At 34.6% G+C, this 21,727-nt stretch overlaps 1 protein-coding gene across 27 annotated transcripts in view; it reads right to left on the bottom strand.

Moving 5' to 3' along the window:
* MCTP1 (multiple C2 and transmembrane domain containing 1) overlaps positions 1-21,727 on the bottom strand; it is a 534,016-nt gene that overhangs the window by 198,541 nt on the left and 313,748 nt on the right. For 16 of the 27 annotated variants that reach the window (XR_013556012.2, XM_078448001.2, XM_078447963.2 and 13 more), the window contains 4 exons: positions 20,948-20,986; positions 11,974-12,033; positions 6,566-6,643; positions 1,211-1,381 (listed from right to left, as the gene is read on the bottom strand). Coding sequence is in view for 26 of the 27 variants with exons in the window: in XM_078448001.2 (XP_078304127.1) it covers positions 1,211-1,381; positions 6,566-6,643; positions 11,974-12,033; positions 20,948-20,986 (348 nt within the window). In the remaining variant the exon portion in view is untranslated. The remainder of the gene's footprint in view (positions 1-1,210; positions 1,382-6,565; positions 6,644-11,973; positions 12,034-20,947; positions 20,987-21,727) is intronic. The other 11 variants (XM_060637729.3, XM_078447953.2, XM_060637720.3 and 8 more) reach the window with 5 other exon arrangements.

Here is a 21,727-nt window from a genome sequence, read left to right as displayed (position 1 = left end):
CTAGGCAGGCTGTTTATCAAAAGTTCTTGAAAATGGTAATGTCAAAGTGAAATTATTCTCATCAAAGTAGAATGTGATTTTTAATACAAGATAGATAGGATGAGTTTTCAAGCTATGAATAGTAGCTGTAGAAGCTGACCATTAAAGAGGTTGTATTGTGTTTTGTTTTTGTTTTTTGCTGTTTTTTGTTTTCTTTAAAGTTTTTATTTATTTATTTAGGTGATCTCTACACCCAGTGTAGGGCTCCAACTCAGAACCCTGAGATAAAGAGTTTCATGCTCTTCAGACTGAGCCAGATAGGCACCCCAAAGAGGTTTTATTTGGATACAACACAGATAAGACATGTGTCCCAAATATAACTATGACTACTATGACCTTTACTGATTATAATTCCTTGTATCAAAAATATGACACTAATATGATTATTTAATGTATTATTACTATTAATATAATTGTTGTTAAAAAATATCTTGTTCTTAAGGCTGCTGCTCTTCCTGCTGCTACTACCATTTATTATTTATTATGGACAAGGCAGTATTCCAAGCCCTTCACGTGCGTAACATATATTTATTCAATCTTCTCAATAACTTTACGAGGTAGGCATTATTTTAATTCTCACTCATCTTACAGATGAGGAAATTGGGACATGGAATGGCAGAGTAACTTGCCCTGTAGCATACAGTGGAATTTGGCCCTTTGTTTTCTAAATAAATAAAACAAACAAACAAAAATTGCAATCTTCACTGGTGCAAGTCATTTTGAATAAAACGTTTCAGAGTAAGGAACAAAGATTTTTATGGTATGTAAAACAGGGCTATTTCTGGCACTGATACCAGTACTAATTGTAATTATTATAGTAGCCAACACTCTTTGAGCACTTTATGTCCCAGGCCATCGACTTAGGTTTGTTTCAGCCCTTTTTTGTTTTGTTTGATTGCTTTTTTGTTATTTTTTTAAAGAGATAGTTCCAACTATTATTCCTGCGTTATAGGTGACATTGAGACAGAGTAGTACTTTATGCAAGGTCACATAGCACATTGAGTAAGAAATGTGATAATATAGTTATTGGTCTGGTTTGCTGACGTGATATTCAAAAGAAATTCTGTTAAGCATTTTAAAAAGTATCTGGTGTTTTTATCTCCTAAAGCATGGCTATTAACCAACCACTGCCTTCCAAATACTGGCTGGAACAGGAGAGAGATACAGTTACCTTGCTCTTGTACTTCTGATGCCCAAGCCGGAACTTCACATAGGGGTCACTCAACCCATTTGAATCCATTGCCTTGAGATCTCGTCCCTCAATCAATGTGATGCTGACTATTCCTCTCCAAAGATGTGATTTTCTGTGTACGTCTGATAGACGTAAACTTTGGGTCTGAAACTTTGGGTAAAGGAAAACAGAGTTAGCTTATTGAGTTTTAACCCCAAATACCTTATCTGGCATTACCCTTTCTCCTGTTACAAGTTTTTGAAAATAAAAATGGTAGGTAGTTACAATTTAAGAAAATAAACATAATTGACAGATTATTATTAATTACAGAATTGTTAATGAATGTGAAATTATCCTTTTATGATAAATTTAAGGTTGTTGTATGAGAAGTGAATGCTCAAAATAAGGTCTAATATTCCAACTCTTTAAATTACATGATGTAGATACTTCAAGAATATCAGAATATTTGCCTCTGTGTCAAATATGCCAGTGTCAAAAAACTATTAGGAATACCAAAGGCCTCATCCACACTGTGATATTTAATTTTTAATTAGTTATGATTTTTAAAAATCTTTCATGTTACAAGTTGGTTTTTAAGATTAGTTATGTTCTATTCAATTAAAAACCTTCTTTATTGCTATGTTAGGAGATAGCTGAGAGAACTCACTAGAGAACTACTTAAAGTACCACAGACCAGAAAACAAAATCAACATGCCCATCGGAGTTGTCTGGTTTATGCTGAAACTTGCATCAAAATTTTTTAAATTACATATGTGATTTTCATTGGTGGGTGTGTTACTGAGTTTCTCATTCTAGTACTTGAACATTGTCTTTAATGATTTTATTATGCCCAATGCTAAATCACAATATTCAAACAAGCAAATGAAGTAAAAAATTTTAACATTAGGAAGGCTACAAAAAACAGCTCTATAATCTCTTTGAACTAAACAGCACATACAACAAATCCAAGTAGCTAAAATGTTAAAATCTTTTCCATTTGGATTCAGAACCAAGCAGTACTATAAAAACTGCTATATCTTTCATATTGCCAAGCATGTTTTCTTCACTTACAGTCATTTCATGAAGAAATTCAACATGTCTGTCAACCTCAAAGTACTCCACTTCTAAATTATAGATTAACTCTACTTTCAGTCTAATTCCGTCTGTTACCATTATAAAGTTATAGCCTATTTTGTATATCTCCCTCTCCCACCTTGAATCCTACTTTTTCTTTTCCATACCACACTAATGTGATAGCCATTTTTATCTGTCATAATTAAAAGTAATACATTTTAGGGGCCCTTGGGTGGCTCAGTAGGTTAAGCGTCAGATTTTGGCTTAGGTGTTGATCTCACAGTTCGTGAGTTTGAGCCCTGCATCGGGTTCTGTGCTGACAGCTCAGAGCCTGGAGCCTGCTTCTGATTCTGTATCTCCCTCTCTATCTGTCCCTCCCCAGCTGTACTCTGTCTGTCTCTCTCTCAAAAAATAAACATTAAAAAATTTTAAAATGTAATACATGTCAGGGTGTTTTATTAGCAAAATGAGAACTATGCTCCTCAAAAACCAATATTTTTAATATTTGAACATTTTAATGGAAATCTCTCTAAATCACATTGCCTATTTCCCTGCCTTGGTGGCCAGCAAATTTTGCAGGACATTGCTTTGTGACTTTGCCTTATTAATATTAACACAGGACTGTGCCTGCACACTGCACACCTTTGTGAACTCCACGGGTGCAGTTCAAGAGTGTTCTGAGGTGCCATGGAGTTTCGCAGGCCACCTGTAACTTCCCCAGGACTCCACAGTCTGCTTCAGCTAGAGTCCCACTGCTCTCGTCTGTTTTACACATTGGGTTTCTACTCTGGACTGTGTTTGAATAAGGATTTCCCCGATTAAACAAATTTTTTGTACCAAGTGACCTTGAAGGGGTTCTAAGATTTCATGCTACTTATTAATATATAATTCAGCAAGAGATAACAGTGTATTTTTATTTATCTATTTTGTCTATCTATCTATCTATCTATCAATCATCTATCTATCTATCTACCTATCTATCCATCTATCATCTATCTATCTTTAGATATGGATCTATCTATCCATCCATCCATTCATCCACCCACCACTGCTGCTATTGAGATGGCCTCTCACTGAAGACTAGTCTAGAGAAACAAGTTCTAAACTCTGGGTCTGGAAGTTTTTTTAAGGAATAGGAGTGGCAAAGAAGGAAAGAAGAAAAACGAATCTGTGATAAGAAGAAATAATTATCTTGGTGAAGACCAAGGAGTTAGTAACAACCCATTTACATAGAGCTTAAAATAGAATTTAAAAGTGTACATGTATACATTTTATCACTTCATTTCCACTAAAACCATGTGAAGTAGGAAGGCAAGGCCTGCTGTTTCCATTTTAATGATGAAGAATTTGAGGATCAGTGTGGTTTGGGCTAATAAATGTTGGATGTGTGACTAGAACCCAGTATTTCTGACCTTCATTCCTGGGCTTCTCCCAATATTGGTCTTTAGGGTACAGACTCTCTCCTAGGTTTAAAAGTAATCATGATTTAAGTATAATATTTCTAAAGGGTATTCTCCAGGTAAGTGAGTCATTATATTTGAAATGACATTCCAGTCTAGCTTTTCCTTCATGGTTAGTATGTGAAATCACCTTCTACTTTTCTATTATATGAGCATCTGTATTCTTTACTATTACATGAGCGTATGTATTAATTCTTACAATATTTCAGCTTGTTGATGGATATACTCAATAACATTTTCTATGCACTCTAGAAGTAGAAGTCAGACTCTGCACTCAAATTATATGTGGGTACAATCTAGGCTATACAGTATCTTCCATTAGCAATGCTAGTTTCTCGAATGGTACCATGTCTGAAACTCTTACTTGCGTGTCCCTCCTTTCATTTCTCACATGAGAACAAGAACTTTACTTAACAGGGTGGGAAGGAGAAAGAATACTCCATGGGATCTTTCATGCTTTCACAGAAATAAAATGAAGTTCATGGCGGCTTTACCTACTGCCATTAGTTACAAAATGCTTTTCTATAACCTGGAAGAACATTCCTAAAATGACCTGGAAAGCTAAGGGAGAGGAGAAGGGGGCATATTTCTTCACACAAACAGGGTTAATAAATGTGAGAATTAAGTTGATATGCATGAAAGGTTAAAAGGAAAAAGGGGAGGAGGTCCCAAAGACATACTAACCAGGTATCATTTTAAAAGGACTTTTTCCTTCTCCAAAAATTTCTTTTATCAAAAATGGTGCTCTTCTAAAAAGAAGCTCCATAATTCATTTGTGATTTGATTAACTGCATAGTCATGAAATAGAAAAATATTTAGTGTAAGTGTGAAGAATAGGAACTTGAAGTAAAATTATAAGGCAAAGAGGGAAGATACAAACTTATACCACCAGTAGTAGGAAAGACAGTTATTTATTTTTTTATTTAAAAAAATTTTTTTTAATGTTCATTTATTTTTGAGAGAGAGAGATAGACAGAGTGTGAGCAGAGGAGGGGCAGACAGAGAGGGAGACACAGAATCTGAAGCAGGCTCCAGGCTCTGAGCTTCAAGCTTCTAGCTTCTAGCTTCTAGCACAGAGCCCGATGCGGGGCTTGAACTCACAAACTGTGAGATCATGACCTGAGCCGAAGTCGGACACTTAACCGACTGAGCCACCAAGGTGCCCCGGAAAGACAATGATTTAACATAAGTACCCATTTGCATCTTTCTGGCAATTCCTGACAATGTGACTTGGGCATGTTGCTCCCTCTCTGGGCCCCACTTTTTTTTTTTTTACCTATGGTTCTCCCGACTCTAGAGCTCCACATGTACTAAGAGCGCTATTCTGTGTGTGTGGTGCTAGAGGGGGGAAAGTAAGGGGAGTTAGAGGTGTCTGTGTGTGTAGGGGCTCCTGAAAAGAAAACAGTATATTCCATAAACAAAAAAGATTTAACCTGCTTAAGATAGCCACTTATAACTTTTATTACTTTTTTAAATCAAAATTTCAAGGAGCTTGTGGATGAGATGGTGACAAATGGAATTCCACAGGGGAAGAAAAAAGAAACTGAAAACCACCAGCTTTAATGCTCTTTAAGGTACTTTCTGAGTCACCTGCTGCTCTGTTTAAAGTTTCTTTCCTCTGTATAGTTAAGTTCTCAAAGTGTGGTCCACAGACCAATGGCATCAGTGTCACCTGAAAAGTGGCTAGAAATTCACATTTTTTAGCTCCAGCCCAGACCAAGAAAATCAGCTCTGGATTACCCAGACCTCACTCAAGGTCATTATGATACATGCTCAAGTGTACAAACCCCTGCTTTAAAAGTTCTAAGGATTGTGTGCACTGGCCTTCTCCTATGTTCTAATTACTATTATTAATCACTACAATTGTGAACATTATCCACTCTCTGGCATGGATACCATTTATGCTAATTAAAGTCTTTTAGTCCTGCTTCTAAATTTACTGATTAGGAAAGCAGATTGGTTTGGATAGTTGGAAAATTTAAAGAGAGAAGTAGGAGCCTACTGCAAACTTGTGTTAAGTTTATTATTTTCCTCCTTTAATTTTTTTTCTCCTAGGCTGTACTTAAATAATACATATTGACGGAAGTATTGATAATTAGTTAACCAAAAATTACTTATTGAGCACCTAAGTGGCAAGGAGTGTTAAATCCAAGACATCCCTCAATAAAACGAACATATTAGAGCTGGGATTTAGTTATCTCAGGGAATGTTTTCAACCACGTCTGTGTTGAAACAGAATTCTGTTTGAGGAGGGAAAGAAAAGGGAGGGAAGAATAAATAGGAAAACGAACTTAGTTGCAAAGCAAAGAACCAACGTTGCAAAAGGAAGAAAGAATCTTTGAACTTTTAAACAGGTAATTCCCCAATTTTAGTGGTGAATTTGTTGAAATTAGTGGGCCTGACCCTCCTGAACATGATTCGGTTCTTATGGTGCAGAGCTATGCATGTATTTCCAACATGTGCCCCGTATGATTCTCACACGCACCGAAGTTTGAGGTCATTCGCATAAGGAATATTCATCCAAGGTCAGATTTAATAAAGAAAATCAACACACCAGGTAACAATATCAATTTCCAATTCTGAGGCAATTAGTCAATGACATATATCTTTAGTAAGATTTTAGAACGGGTGAGCTGGCATTTTAAGAAGTGTATTAGTTTATGTGTTATTCCTTGAAAAGGAATTCAAGAATTCAATTCCTTTTCCTATGTATAAAAGAGGTTAGGCTAGGGAATAGGTTTTCAGAACAGTAAGTCAGCCAGGAGAGTTCACAGCTCATGCAAGCTCAGAAGAAATAAACAAATTGAATGACTGAACTTACTTGTGCATTTTGGTAATAAGTACTCTGAAGCTCTGCTCTGCAGAAGCCCAGAACAGGAAAAGCAGGCCTGCCGCACGTCTGGATGGAGATGAACGATCAGAGCTGTACGGGAAAGCCTTGTGCCTCTATCAACACCTCATTTCAATTAGAGTTCAGCATTACTCTTCAAAGAAACATTATTTGGAAAAGAATATGTATTTGCCCCCCAAGTCACTGTCGGAAAACGTCTTCTAGCACAATGAAGATCAATGCCAATGGAATAATATAATTTTCAGCCACTGTTTTCTTTAGTGGCGTAATGCAATGGTCAAGAAAATAAAGGACAGAGATTAAACGGTGATGGATCCTGCTTCAGTGGTTTCAGCTTTTTGTTAATGGGTGTCGCAGTGAAAAGAACCATAGCAAGAGAAATCATGGAAAGTCTGCTGCTTCAGAATATTTTGGAGACTGTTTCCAACATCAAAAAAGTGATAAGGCCCCAGAAGAGTGTTTCATGGACAGGCAACAACTATGATATGCTAACTACATCCCACATGCAAATCTTTTGCAATGATTAGAGAGATCTCTAAAGCAACCGAGAAATTTTACCCCACATAATTTGCCCCATTTTCTCTTTGTTGCCCCGTGCCTAAGAAAGCAATCATAAAGTCCCTGTATTACCAAGACCAAGAGCATCGAGGTATGGATTAAGAAAGATGCAGCTGAGCAAGAAATACTAGAAGGAAACTATCATGATAAGCTGAAAGTTTGTATGCAATGACGAGAGCACCTGGACAGTCTTCAAACAATAGTATTATCATGAGATGAGAACATCAACAGGGAGGGTGAGATTTGGCCCATGTGAAAGGTTAGATCATAAACAAAGAAATAAGCATGTTTTGAGCAACTATTAGGCACTGGGGTTTTCATACTCCAGCATCTTTCATGACAAATATTGTTAAGGTAAAGAAACTGAGGCACGGAGTTGATAAATACTCTACTCAAAGCCAAATGATTACAGATTGGCAAGACTGAGACTTGAATCTGGGTTTCTGATACCTAATTGACGGTTTTCTGCACTATTTCTCATGCTTTGGACAAAGCTTAAGAAGTTCATAATACAAAGAAAAAAAGGGGGGAATGTGTATAGGATTTGTTGAAATACTTTGACTCTTGTTTAGACAAAATATATCCATGGGTATAGATTACTGAGAAAGGCTAATCAGGGACTTAGAGGAAGTAAAAGTGGGCAGGTGGTGATAACTCTAGCATATATTATTCAGTAAAGTATATGAGAGTTAACTGTGTTCCATAATGAATTATAGTCTAACATTTATTAATAAGGTGGTGAAACTGTAGAATCTCACAAATAAACTGAGAACACTTCTGTACTTCAATTCTGGTTATTAAAGTTTCTTAATTCAATTCCTTGAAAAACTGGATCACTAACAGGAGGAGGTATCCTATTATTCTAGATCCTGATTAAAAAACAGATCAAAACAAACAAAAAAATCTCTCTAGATTTAACATATGGCTATAACAACCCACACGGTCATATTAATCTTCTCCCTGATATATGCAAATAATCCCTGGCTTTTGCTATCTTGGATTTCATTACCTGTGTACAACCTAATCCTTCCAAATGAGCCCCAGACCCTGTGAAATGAGTGAAAGACATCACTGTGTCTTTACAATAGCTGTGTGTGGAGTCAGCTCACCTCTATTTTCAGCACAGAGGTGCACATGCTTTTATTTAATCAAATGATCCACGAGACACTACAAAGGAGAGATAATGACAGCCTAGAATGACTGTTTTGTGCTGCAAAGCCTGGAGTGTGGAGCAATTATTAGCTCAATCCCAGGCACAGGCATGTTCTATCTTTTCCTTTGCCTGCTGAGTTGATTCCAGTGAATTACACCTAGGTGATGAAGTCCAACAAGCAGATTTGTTCTACAGTCCATCTGTCTGCTCAAAGCAGGATTGCCTTTACAGAAAACCTTCCCAGGGCTTTGTCCAGCCTAGTTTAAAGTGTCTCATGTAATAATAAAGCTTCGATCCCTTTTTTCTTAGAAGATGATTCACGGCACTATAATCCTTAGAGAAATTCTCCTGGTTTTTATCCTTCAACTTTCTTTCCTATTTCTGTTGCTTCTTGATATAACTTACGGTGTCAGGAAGGTATTTATGTTTACTTCAGATGCTTTAACTACTGTCTCAAAGCTTAACTGTAGCCAAACAAAAGTTCTCAAGCTTTTACAATGTTTGCTCAAAATATATACTCATAGAAAATCATTACATATGCTGTAATCTTGTTGGCTAAAGTTGGCTTGTTGCTAACGTAATGTATTCGTTTCCACCAATAATGTAAAAAAAATAATGAGTCCTGGGTTTGACTTACACTTTTTCTTTGGGGACTTTTAATTAAATGTTATAAATATATTTTTTCTGAAGGTCTTACTTTCATACCTGAAGATATAAATAATACCTGCACTTTTCTTGGTTATATGTCATATATGGTTGAGTTGTTAAGAATGCAAACACTTCAGCACAGGATAACATTCTTGTGTGATAAAACCAATACTTCTCTTTGGCCTTCAGGGTCTTCCTTCAACCACACTTTGATATGACCCTACTGTAAGATGGTGCTCTGACATAATTCCTAATTGTTCTGTATTCTATGCACTCTTTTTGGCCCATTTCATATTACGAGCCATTTCTCCATTTTTCTATATGAGGTATCTTGGTATAGCCCAGCCATTCTCCACTTAAACAATCTTAACATTTCTCTTTAATTCACTACAGCATTCTCATAATCTGGTTTGTTCAATTAACTCTCAGTCATGGAAATCTAAATGTCCAGTCAATGGAGTTAATTGGGAAAAACTTAAATGTACTAAATATTTGAAGCAACAGCACCAAGTTATCATCCTTTATTGAGAAGTTAAAATCTTTAATGAAATTCTGACTTAGAGTAATCCAAATGGCTTCATATAATATTTGTTGCTTTTATGAAAAGTATGGTAATCACTATATATCCATTGCTTAATGTTTTGTGTTGTAAGATATCATGTCTTGATGAATTATAAATATTATGCCTTTGGAAAATCAGACTATTTCTGTACCACTTTGGTCTTTTCTTTCTATTATTTTGCTCTCAAGGAAATTAAGATCTAGCAAGTAACCATGACATTTATTAAGTAAGTTCTTGCCAGGATTTAGTTTCACTCAATGTAATTCAGTTGCTGTCTCCTAGATACATGTATTGATCCTCATAAAGAAGCTGATAAAAGCTCATAAACACACATATACGCCTCATGTAAGATTCTATCTGAACTATTTAGGTCTTCTGCATATCTGAAAATGTCTATGGAGAAACTCCTTTGCTACACATCTCTTCTAAAAGCTAATAAACATAAAAAAAATCACAATACAAATATTACCTGGGCAAGGAGCAATTAGGTCAGTTATCGGAGTGACTTTTAAACATGAATATGAAAAATCATACTTATCCAAAGTAGACTTGATCAGTGATTTGCTGATTTTATAAGATGGGACCTCAAACATAGCAACATCACAGCCCTCAACACATCCATCTATCAGTGGGTTAATGAGCTGTGGGGGAGAAGGGTTACATAATGCAAGAAAAATCTGAAAGGGGGTCAGTGAAGAAAAATTAAAGGAAGGCTTTATTTTTACATCCTATCTGTATTCATTATTGACCCCAAAAGGAACTTAGTTGCTTTAAACAATTATTTCTGTGATATTCAGAGAAAGAAAAATATTGGTCCTGGTTGATCCTACCATTTTCAGGGATGTGAGGTCAATGGCATCACTTCTCTGGGCCTTAGTTTCCTTAGTGATAAAACAAATGACCGCTAAATGTTCTGCTTTTATGACTCACTTGGTTAGTTACTCAACATACGCTCGGAAGAAAAGATATTAGATTATATACCTCAAATACAAAAAAAGCTATCTTTTAAATTTGCATATTTCTTATTCTAAAATAAGACAGTTAAAGAAATTGAGAAAGGTTAATAAAGAATATTTAAGGGTGAACACAACCAAATGGAAAGTACTGGTACATGCAATACTAATTTGGAAGTAGCAAAGATTGTGAAAGAATCATTTGAAAGGGAAGGCCTTAAAACTTATTTCTTATGCAATTGATCCTGGTAGCAAGGTTTCATTCATAAAGATCGGTTTGCATGTTTGCTGCATATAGGACAAACTCAACAGAGAACACTCCTGAATTCTGCTCTCTTGGCAAAGAAGTATACTGTATGAATACAGAGGCTGCATTTTTGCCAAAAGCCAAATTCCATTTAAGGTGATATAACAATTCAAAAGCAGTCACTGTGTTCATGGATAATGCGTGAACATACAAGAGAAATTATTATTATTTTAGCAAGGACACCGAATAGCAATAGTGGAGGTAGCCGTCAGTAGACTGAAAGGAAATGAAGATGCTATAATAATTAAAATAAGCTCACACCAATAACAGTGTGTGTGGAGGGAGCAATGGATGAAGAGATGTGGTTTACGCTGGCTCATTGGTCAAGTCAAGGCATGACTTAATTTAGGGTATGCCAGTCTGCTTAAAAGACACTGCAACAAACCTTACAGTTCTAAAGGGGAAGGGTAGTTTTCAGTCATGAGCAGTTGAAGAGCCAAGGAAAGAAAATGGTAAAGCCTTACGAGTGTAGCATTTTCATTGCAATATCTATCGCTAGGTAATCATGTACCAAGTGTGAATTTTCAAAGAAAGAGGGAAACTCTTGGCAAAGTAATAAGTGCATTTGTAATAAATCGTGCTGTGCATAATGCAGAATTAGAGCAGAGAAAATAGGATGACAGAGCTCGTTATGTTTAAGTCATGAAAGAGTAAATAACATTAAATTGCAATGGCATTTAAAACAAATTCTCTGTGGAATTTTCACTTTTTTCTTTATTTAAATCAACAGCAGAGTTGCTGTTTTCTAGTTCATAAGTTTTTTTTTCAAAGAAAGAACACTGATTATGTAGTACGTATATAGTATAAGATCACTGTAATAGAAGTAAATTTTTCCCAAACAGATGGAGCAGATTTTACAAGAAGGGAAAAAAGAAACTTAACGGACTCTCTAGATAGCACCATTATATTCCTGGAAGGCCTGTGGGCCTCTAGCTGTTAAGAATTTGGGATAAACTTAGTCCCACAAGCAACTGACTTCAAAGCAACATATTAAATACATGAAGTTATTAGTTTATACAAATTAAGAAATGCAAGAGTCACTCGAATGACTTGGAATAAAAGTTAATAAAGAAGGCAATGGAATACATTTTTCTGAGACCCATTTTAAAAATGAATTTCCTAATTCACACTTAACTTTCAAAAATCACTATTCAGAACCAAAATCAAAAATATTAATATAAAGGATTTCGACATTACCCTCCAAAAGAAAGACTTCACAGAGAAATAAGATCCAACCACTTCATTTTCTGAAAGATCCTAAAAACAAACAAATATTTAGCTAAATTTTGAGGTGTTTTTGAGAATACTTAATTAGCCCAATGAAACCAAAATAAATAAAACCCCAAAGTTATATGTCCTATGACACTTTCGATGTTTATAAACTGTTAGTTTTCTTTCCTTGAGTAAATTAAAGTTTTTCTCTTATTCATATCTAATATCAATGGCGATAAGTTTAGAAAGGATTATTTCTGTAATTTTTAAAGAATCTACTTACCTCTTTATTTTAAATTGTTGATTATTATATCTCAAAGTGTAACACTTTATTTTAGAAAATAGAACTGTTCAAAAGTACTTTAAGATTTTGAAATAAGTCATATAACATCTGTGCCTTTTAACAAAACAATTTAACACCATAGACCCACAGAGCGTTTTTAAAGAATAATAGTAGCAATTTTAGTCATAATCATGTACCTACTCAAATTTAGTTTAATACCTATTAAAAACGTCCTAGTTTTATGATATAATATAGAACATAGATAATACAAGTTAGTTAACTTGGGCCTTACAAAAATAATTTAATAAAATGAATACTGAGAAGAGTAGCAATATCCTAACAAAACATCACGTTGGGTATTTTATTACTTAATCCTCAGACATTTATAGAGTAAAACCAGTTCAACTTCAGGAAATCAAATCATTGTTGGTCACTTTTAAGGAGAACATTTGCATTACATGCATCTTTTAAATTGGTATGTTTTGCATCCTGTTTCTGGGTGTCAGTTATGGTAAAATTGTGGGAATCTGAGGACCCGTATCGGGCAGCATCAACCTCTGACATTGTGATGAATCAGAAGAAGTTTTGTAACTTACTTGATTCCTCCATAACTTTGTGTTAGCGACTAAGACAGTGGCCCAGCACCTCACATGATGCCTATTGCATAGTAGGTGCTCAATAAATAATTTGTGGATTGTTAGTTACTGGGCGTTTCCACTGGTTAGGTATAGATATTCCTTCCAAAAATGATACCAAAAATCATATCAGAAAATAATAGTGAGCTAACATGTTTAGGGTGTACAGCAAGTTGTATAATTTAAATTTAGAACTAGAATTACATTAAGGATAATTTATATAATCTATCTGTTTTGTTTGTTTGTTTGTTTGTTTACACAAAATCTATTTCTTACTGAAATGACTTTCACTTTCCCAAGTTACCTGCATAGGATTTGGTCAGGTAGCATGGCTAATGTCAGAGGTTACTAGGAAGAACTCTTGAGTTTAAGACCTTGTTTTATCATCACTACAGAGTTATAATTCAATTACATGTACAGCTATGGTTCTCATCTGTCACTCGTAGCACACTGTCACATCAGTATCTCAAAAAAAAAACAAAAAACAACCACGCAACAAACAACAAGTCCTGAAAAAACACATTTACCTTTGGACATTGGGGCATGATTGTTACAAGGAATGACTGTAGTCTTTTGATGCTGTACACTGTTTAACTACAAAGACCTTCTCCCAGATTTTACAAAAGATGTGTGTTTCTTTTCTATTGCTAATTCTCTCCTTACTCTGATTCCCAATTCTTTAAAAAAAATTTTTTTTAATGTTTATTTATTTTTGAGACAGAGAGAGACAGAGCATGAATGGGGGAGGGGCAGAGAGAGAGGGAGACACAGAATGGGAAGCAGGCTCCAGGCTCTGAGCCATCAGCCCAGAGCCCGACGCGGGGCTCGAACTCACGGACCGTGAGATCGTGACCTGAGCTGAAGTCGGATGCTTAACCGACTGAGCCACCCAGGCGCCCCTCCCAATTCTTTTTAAATTAAGCAGCATGTTTGGCAACATGTGGAAAATTTTAAAGTATCATATTAAAGGAACTGAAGTCTTGAAGTCTCCTTACACAATTTCCCAAGAGCCAATAAGACAAGTAATAGAACAGTGAGTTTTACCTTAACGTAAAATGCATTAAGGCAACTTAAATGGAGGTGAGAGTACTGGCTTTAGATTCAAGACAGTTACAACAAATAATATGACCATTAAACATTCCAAAGTATTGTTAATTCATTTAAAGTTCAAGTGGTCTAAGGTGACTAATGTTGAAACCACCAACTTCATACTTTTCATTCTTCCTCAGATGAATACCCTTTGAGGGTAATGAGATAATTATGTGACTGGTACGCAAAGAGATTGATGAATTTGTGTGTGGGGGGGGGAGGGGGAAGGGGAAATTTTAATGATCAGCATTTAGAACTTAGGTTTCTCTGTTAAAATTTAAGAAACAAAAATATTAGCCACATTTGGATCCACTGACGTGCTCAGGCTGTGCTTTTCATGCCATGTTTAATTACTTCTGTCATTATTCATCAACTAAAATTTATATTTCATTTTACAACCTACATTCTCATGTAAATTTAGGCCTTTATTTCAAATGGAACAACTTAATTTTCCTGTGGACCCTTATGTCATTTATTGCCTTGATGAATATAAAATCCACAGCAGATGAGGCGTGGCTTTCCTTTAGTGAGAGTTTCTAATAATAACAATAATAATAAGACACCTGGCATTATGATAAAGAGTTCTAAAAAAAAGTGATTTTTTGAGGGCAATATTTCAATCATTATTGTAGATATTCAGTTATATTTCTGTCCCCATTGGAACAAGAATCTGATAAATGAATGAAAGGCCATTTTAAAAATGCTAAAATTATAAATTAAGAGCAAAAGGAAACAGAACAAAGAGCAGAGACATCAAATTGATAAAGGCAAATTATTGACGTTATCCTGAATAATGAATCGTTGAGTATTTATGCTGAGGCGTTGCATTTATCAAAGTAGCTAGACACATTGAGAATATCTTATTTAAATCTAGTTTTTGCCTCCAAAACACCAATACACACTAAGAAAGTTTATCTTCAAAGATCCAAAATCCTACTGTGAACCTAGAAAGTAACAAGATTGTAAATTTAAAAATATAGAAGATATGTTTTTTCCCCAGAGAAATAAAACTAAAGGACAGTTGATTTCTTTCCTAACAAATGAACATGATGCTGTATTTAGTTCAGCCTCCTATTTAAATACATCATAAAAATCTTTAAAGACTTTGTCATTGGATGAACAAGGATTAGCCTTGAACTTCTGTTAATTGTGATATTTTTCATTAGCTTTAATGGGTACAGGCCTTTAAACATATTGTAGTTATCATAATTCAGCAATTCTTCAATACTCAAAAACTCACCACAGATTTGAAATTGGGAAGCCTGAGATTCAAACGTGAAGGTCAACCCAGGTAGCCTTCATATTACACAGAGTATTTTTAAGGTGCACAATTCCTTTTCTCAATACTCTCTAGGCATTTAAGAGGTTAGAAATAGATAAACCCATAAGTAAATAATTTTCGTAGCCTTTCCTGGTCTGACTGAAATCACTGTTTATCAAAGCTCTATAGCTCTTGGTTGCCCCCACCAAGTTGAATAGGTCTATTGATAGTTATGTAACTAAAAACAGGGACACGAAGTAAGTAGAAATTACAGTGAAGTTCTATTTTCCTGTTTTCTTGGTTACTCAAATAGGTGCTCATACCATTTATACTCATTAAACACCAATATGATTCCCTCTGCAACTCCAACTGTCCATTTAAATATTTCTGACGAGAGACAGACAATCTCAACTCCCCAGAGGACATGCCCTGTAACTGAAGGCTGGCTTTGCTTTGTCTTTTATTTTCCTAGAAATTTTAACTTAAATCTTTAATTTGTGCATTAGCGTGTATGTATACACACATGCATGCATGTGTATCTATTACTGTCAACCATGGCTTTGAAAGCAGAATCTTCACAAAATTATGATTTATTTTCATTGAGGATATTTAGGGAACTTTAAAACCAACATATCTCCTCCTAGTCACATTCAACTTAATATGCATATATACATGTGTGTATATACATATATATATATATACACACACACATACATATATCACATGTATACATATATATGTTAGATATATCTGATGTACATCATATATACACATATATATATCTTTGAATTCAAAGGCCATATAATCTTGCAAACCAACAGTTAGCTCCATTATCCTGGAGCCACGTTGTATTAGTTCCCTCCCTTTGGTCAGTCTGGAGAGGATCTTGGGAAATTGTCAGCTCACTGGGGAACACATATTAGCAGTGTGCATGCCAATCAGTGACCCACAATTAAACATTTTAGAGCCAGCGCACAGGCGTCAAGGCATTCGTCTTCTGCCTGAGATTACCTTTTGTCCTTTCACTTTGTGCCAAGTCATCCAGCTTTGCTCCCTCAAGGACCCACAACATTTTAAAAATTCAACAAGAGCGGTCAAATAAATGTAAAGCCACTGTTACAGCAAATCCCTGTAGTTATGAATTACAATATATAAAAATGTATGATATTTTATACCAATGGGAAAATATTGTCAAAACAGCAAGAAAAAAAATCATCTCTACATAAAATTTAACCATGGCTTCACGTAATTTGTGGGATAATAAAATATTTACTGCACTATGATATCTCTATTTTAGATAAACTTACTACAAATTTTGAGAGTTCAGTTGATCGAGGTAAAAATAGTCTATTAGAAATGCCCATGCTATTTGCCTTTTGTTCACCACTGCACTTGGGAATCTCAGAAGCCTTAATTATGAGGTTGACTTTATAGCATTCCCAGATAACACAGATTTGGTAGTATAAATAGTGGTAAGGACTTTTAAAAGAACATTGTATTTCCTTTGGAAACACGTAAGCATCTCATTTTTTCAAAAATTTATGCATAATAATTTTAAATGAGACACCAAAGAAAAGCCTTTTAGGTCCTCACGGGTGAGAGAGTCAATGACCAAGAAAGCTCGTGTGTTTTGTAGGTTTAAAAAAATCATCTATTTATTATCAGGATGTGAAGTCTTTGGAGAAAGAACCTAGTAACTGCTAAATAATGACTCCCCCCCCCCCCCCCCGCTATGTCGGACTGTGTGATATACCTAAAAATGTGTTAATCTGTTTCTCTAACGTTTCTTAAATTAAAGCACTTAGAGGTTTTCACTGATGCATTTTTAATGTGTCATCCAAGGTGTCAGGTTTAACTACGCCCTGCAGACTTAGAGTGGAAAGTGTTCTCTAGTTTAAATTAACAATATCCTTGCCAAAAGTCTTATTAGAAATTGCTTCATTCACCAGTGAATAAAGTGTTTTATAGTTCATTAAAATTATGCTAAGTGATGATAATAAAATCTTTATAAAAAAGATATATTACTAAAAAAATAAGCCATCAAGTAACAGAAGATATGCTAATGAGACATGATCACAAAGTCCATATTATATTATTCAAAGGATTATCTCTTCTTAAAAGATTTCTAAACTGTTATTGTTGAGAATATGAATTGCAGTGTGTATATCTTTATATTATCAGAATGTTTATGTCTCGTGTAATTAAAGCGATTTATTGAAAGTACATAAGTTTATTATCACACTTATCGATAAACTAATTCTTCTACATTAAAATACACACACACACACACATACACACAATGTAGGGTAAAATCATTTCTGCTTATTGTCGGTCTGACAGGCAATTTTTTCATTATTTTTTTCTGTTTTTTGTCTGACCCCACAAAATTTATTCACAAAACACATATACATCTTCTCTTCTGAGCTCATGAAATTTTCTTGCTGAATAATTTAACCTTAGAATAAATTATCAATGATAAGCTTCTTCTAAAGAATAAAATATTGCAATAATTCAAAGCATTACCATTTTTCTGCCAAAATGCATTTTGTCATGTAAGTATAACTCGTTGACCAGGATAATTATTCAGTTGCCCAAGTTTAGGGAGACACTGATCCCTTTCTTCTGAAAATAACATTTTTCTTTAACAGCTGAGTGTGAGGCAGGATTACAAATGTGCAAGATGGAAAGTATGCTTGTAGAAAACCGGAATGAGAGTTTTAAAAGATGTTATCATTCCCAGAAGAGGAGCTATGAAGAAATTCATAATTATTTCCTGGTTAACATACCGTTCAAATACAACATGTATCATTCTTGCTTGTCAGAGGCAAGTTTAGGTGTATTTATTTTCCTACTTGTTAGATGGTAACACAATTACTCTAAATTATATGGAAGTCAGTCCTGAACAGCAATTATAATTCCCTGCCCTCAAGTTGGCTATTCAGTTATTTTCAATAGTACATACAATTCCACATTATAAAAGTGCCACAAATAATATGATTTCCATTGAAAGAATCAATTATTGACAAGATGATGAACATGGTGAACCGATATTTAAGTAACAGGAAACCCTATGAGCTGATACACTTGCATACACGGGGGGCGGGGGGGGGGGGAATGTGCATATTTAAAACATAACTATGTCAATTTAGTTTTCCCCTTCCATGGTTACGTCACTTCTGAAAACAAAACAAAACAAAACAAAACAAAACAAACAAGAAGAGGAAGAAAAACTCCATACTAGAGAATGTCTAGCAACATTATCAGACTGTATTTAAGTCTTTGCCACAGAGTTCATAATTCTCAGATTTTATAATCACCGTTGGTACCCACACACAGACTGCACATAACAGTCCTGCTCCAGAGAAGCAGGAGACCTCATTCTCACAAGTCAAGATTCCAAAGAAAAAAATGACCTGTTCATATGAAAAATTCACCTTTGACTTTGAGCGAAGTTGTATCAAAGGTAAAATACCTGTATTTGACTGTAAGGCAAATAAATTATATCCTTGTACAAAAAACAGAAGAGGAAAAAAATCTTAGACACACGGTCTTGAAGGAGAAGATTGAAATAATTAGAAAAGGGTTACATTTCCACAAAACAGTAACATGATAATACATAAAGCTACATGGTACAGCCACTTATCCCTTAGTTTCCTGGGAAGCACAATTTGCTTGAACATCATTCTTCCTCCATTAATTCCTGAAGGAAGGAGCTGGGGACGCAGTTTCAGTGTGTGTGAAGGACCATGGATTATGTGGTAAATGAAGTTACAAACTTTCCCTTGATTTTGAACTTAACACCTTGTTCTTATAACACTAATGTGGATGAATATGACAAATGTTTTAGGGGACAGTGATGATTGAATGAATTAACAGGAGTTCAGTATGTTCTCATAGAAAAAAAAGCAAATGAGTGAACTGATTTTCCTTTACTCAGCACTCAATATCCCCAATAAATTTTATAAAACGGAAAATCCCTTAGGCTAAAAACCCCAAAGCCATATTACTATTTGAACTAAAAATAATCTGCCAACTACCCCAATAAATGCAAAGCTAGACATAGGAAATTCTGTATCTTCAATGGCAAGCCAGAAAAATGACAAGCCAGTCTGAATGTACAAATGAATTATTAATAATAAATTAGAACTTTCAGAATTTTAGAAGTAACAATAGTGTTGAATAGATGTTTATTAGTCTTTTTTAATTTTTTGTAGACCAAAGTAAAAGATGCAGATTTATATTTACTTAATTATTCAAATTAAATTTAAACATATATTAAATTATTTAAAGAAGAATCTTTATATTTATTCTTTCTTTTATACTACAATAAATGCATCATTCTTGCTAATTAATACTAACTACTATATAATATCCTGCTCTAGCATTACACCTTAACTGCATCTGGAACAGGAAATATTGATATATATTAATGAATTACAACGTTTTTACCCAGCTGTGTCATAATGTAGACACAGAATAAGGAAAGCCAAATTACACAACTTTCAAAAAATATATGTTTTTACAGAATACTAATTTTGAAGTATAATTACAAAAAATATGTAATACCAACATGAATAGTGCAAATATTTCTTTAAGACTTTTTGAAACTTTATTTTGGTCAATAAAAAACACAGTGAATACTAAGTCAGAAATATTCAGCAACTTTCTTTAGTAAATGGTTTTCACTTTATTAAAATATAATGGTGATTTTTAATGTAGCCCTGACCTTTTTGTGAGCCAAGTTATCTTTCTGTCATGAATACTATAAGAATTGAGAAGAAACTGTACAGTAAGAAGTACTTGTTATAGCAAATTAATGCATTACCATAAATACAAAAACCTTTTGATGTATTTTCTTAATTCACAGTAATAAAAATGACAAAATTAAAGACAAATTTAAGTAATAGCATGATTCAATCAGAATGAAAAAAAAAAAAAAGATTGTCATGTTCCAGGGTCTAAAAAAATTACTCACACTTAAAAATGAGTGCTGACTTTTTAAATGGAAATTTGAACAAAGATCTTTAGAAATAAAATCCCTTTATTTCAAGGAGTAATGTCAGTTTCATCTTGATATTTATTTGTGTCCAAGAGTGGTACCACCACTCAACAAATACAGAGTTTAGTTTGTATCTTAGATACTTTACAAGTTATAAGAAGAGCAAGGACTTTGTAAGTTACAGGAACCATAAACTCTTCTCACTCCCAGGAGTCATTTATTTCTCGAAGTGAGAAGAGGCAATGATGGAAAACTCTTCTCATTACAGGCTCCACAGATGTAGCCAAGAGGAATTTTTGAGTTTAGAAAGCCTCACATTTAGTTTTCAGTGAACAAAGACAGTGAGTTACGTGGATCTTCCTTCTCTCTGGAGTGGTCCCTACCCTAACCCCATCATTTTATTCCTGATCGGGAGAAAAGACATTTTCTAGACCCTGTGGCACACACAACAGAAACCAGATGCTGAGAAGTGACCAGGCATTAGCAAGAGGATGATGTGGATGTGATTGATCAGTGTGATTTCTAGTTACTTAAAAAAAGCATCACGTGATTTACTTAAAGTTATGGGAAAAAAAGAACAAGGGTGATGAAATCCTGTAGTACAGTTTGAAGAGGTATGAGAGAGATTTGGAAATGCAGCTGATAGTTCTTCTCAACAAGAAAAGCTGAAAGATCACATGCTAAGCCATTACCTTACTTGATCTTTTCCAACTCTTCCTCATTAGCATTGTCTGTAAATGAAATAAAGCATTTTCATTATCTTATCACTCAAGTACAGAATAGGGCAGCCAATTGTTTTCTAGAGGAAGCTTAACATTTAAACAGCAGTTTCCAGCAACCAGTATACAAGACAAAATTGTTTTCATCACGTACACACAGCTAGAAGAAGCACCTTTAACATTCAAGCAGTCTTTCTGGTGAGAGTTCATTTGCTTTATTCTTTTGTATAAAGAAATGAGACGGTACTTTTTAAATAGAATGGAAAATTTGAAATATCTTATTATTGGCTGGAAAAAAAATATTGCATCTCATGATTGGCAACGGTTCCTTTTGGTGCTGGAGGTTGAGGATGTACTGACTCGACCAGGTAACTTGTGTCTTCAAACATGTTCAAAAGCCTGTTGCTTTGGTGGCATCTTAGAATTGTCTCTGCTTCCAATTAATCTTTCAAATGTGAAAATGCTTTCAAATGTGAAAAATGCTACATTAGTAGATCTTCCTGCTAAATGTTTAGCCATAACATATCCTTTAAATTAGTTTTGTTTTTTTTTTTGTCTGTGTGTGCCATAGTAAGAAGTATTTATGGCTACAAGTTTTATTTAAGGTTAATGGAAATTTGTAATGAGTGCCCAAGATCAGTGGTCTCTTAAATAAAGTAAGTCATAAAAATCCAAAGATATTTTATTTACTCCCCAGTTTTAAATTTTTCTCAGTTAACACTGTGGTATTAACTTCCTGATTAACCTCTTTAC

Source organism: Panthera onca, chromosome A1, assembly GCF_046562875.1.
Source record: "Panthera onca isolate mPanOnc1 chromosome A1, mPanOnc1 haplotype 2, whole genome shotgun sequence".
NCBI lineage: Eukaryota > Metazoa > Chordata > Mammalia > Carnivora > Felidae > Panthera > Panthera onca.
This window is presented reverse-complemented; position numbering and strand designations above follow the sequence as displayed.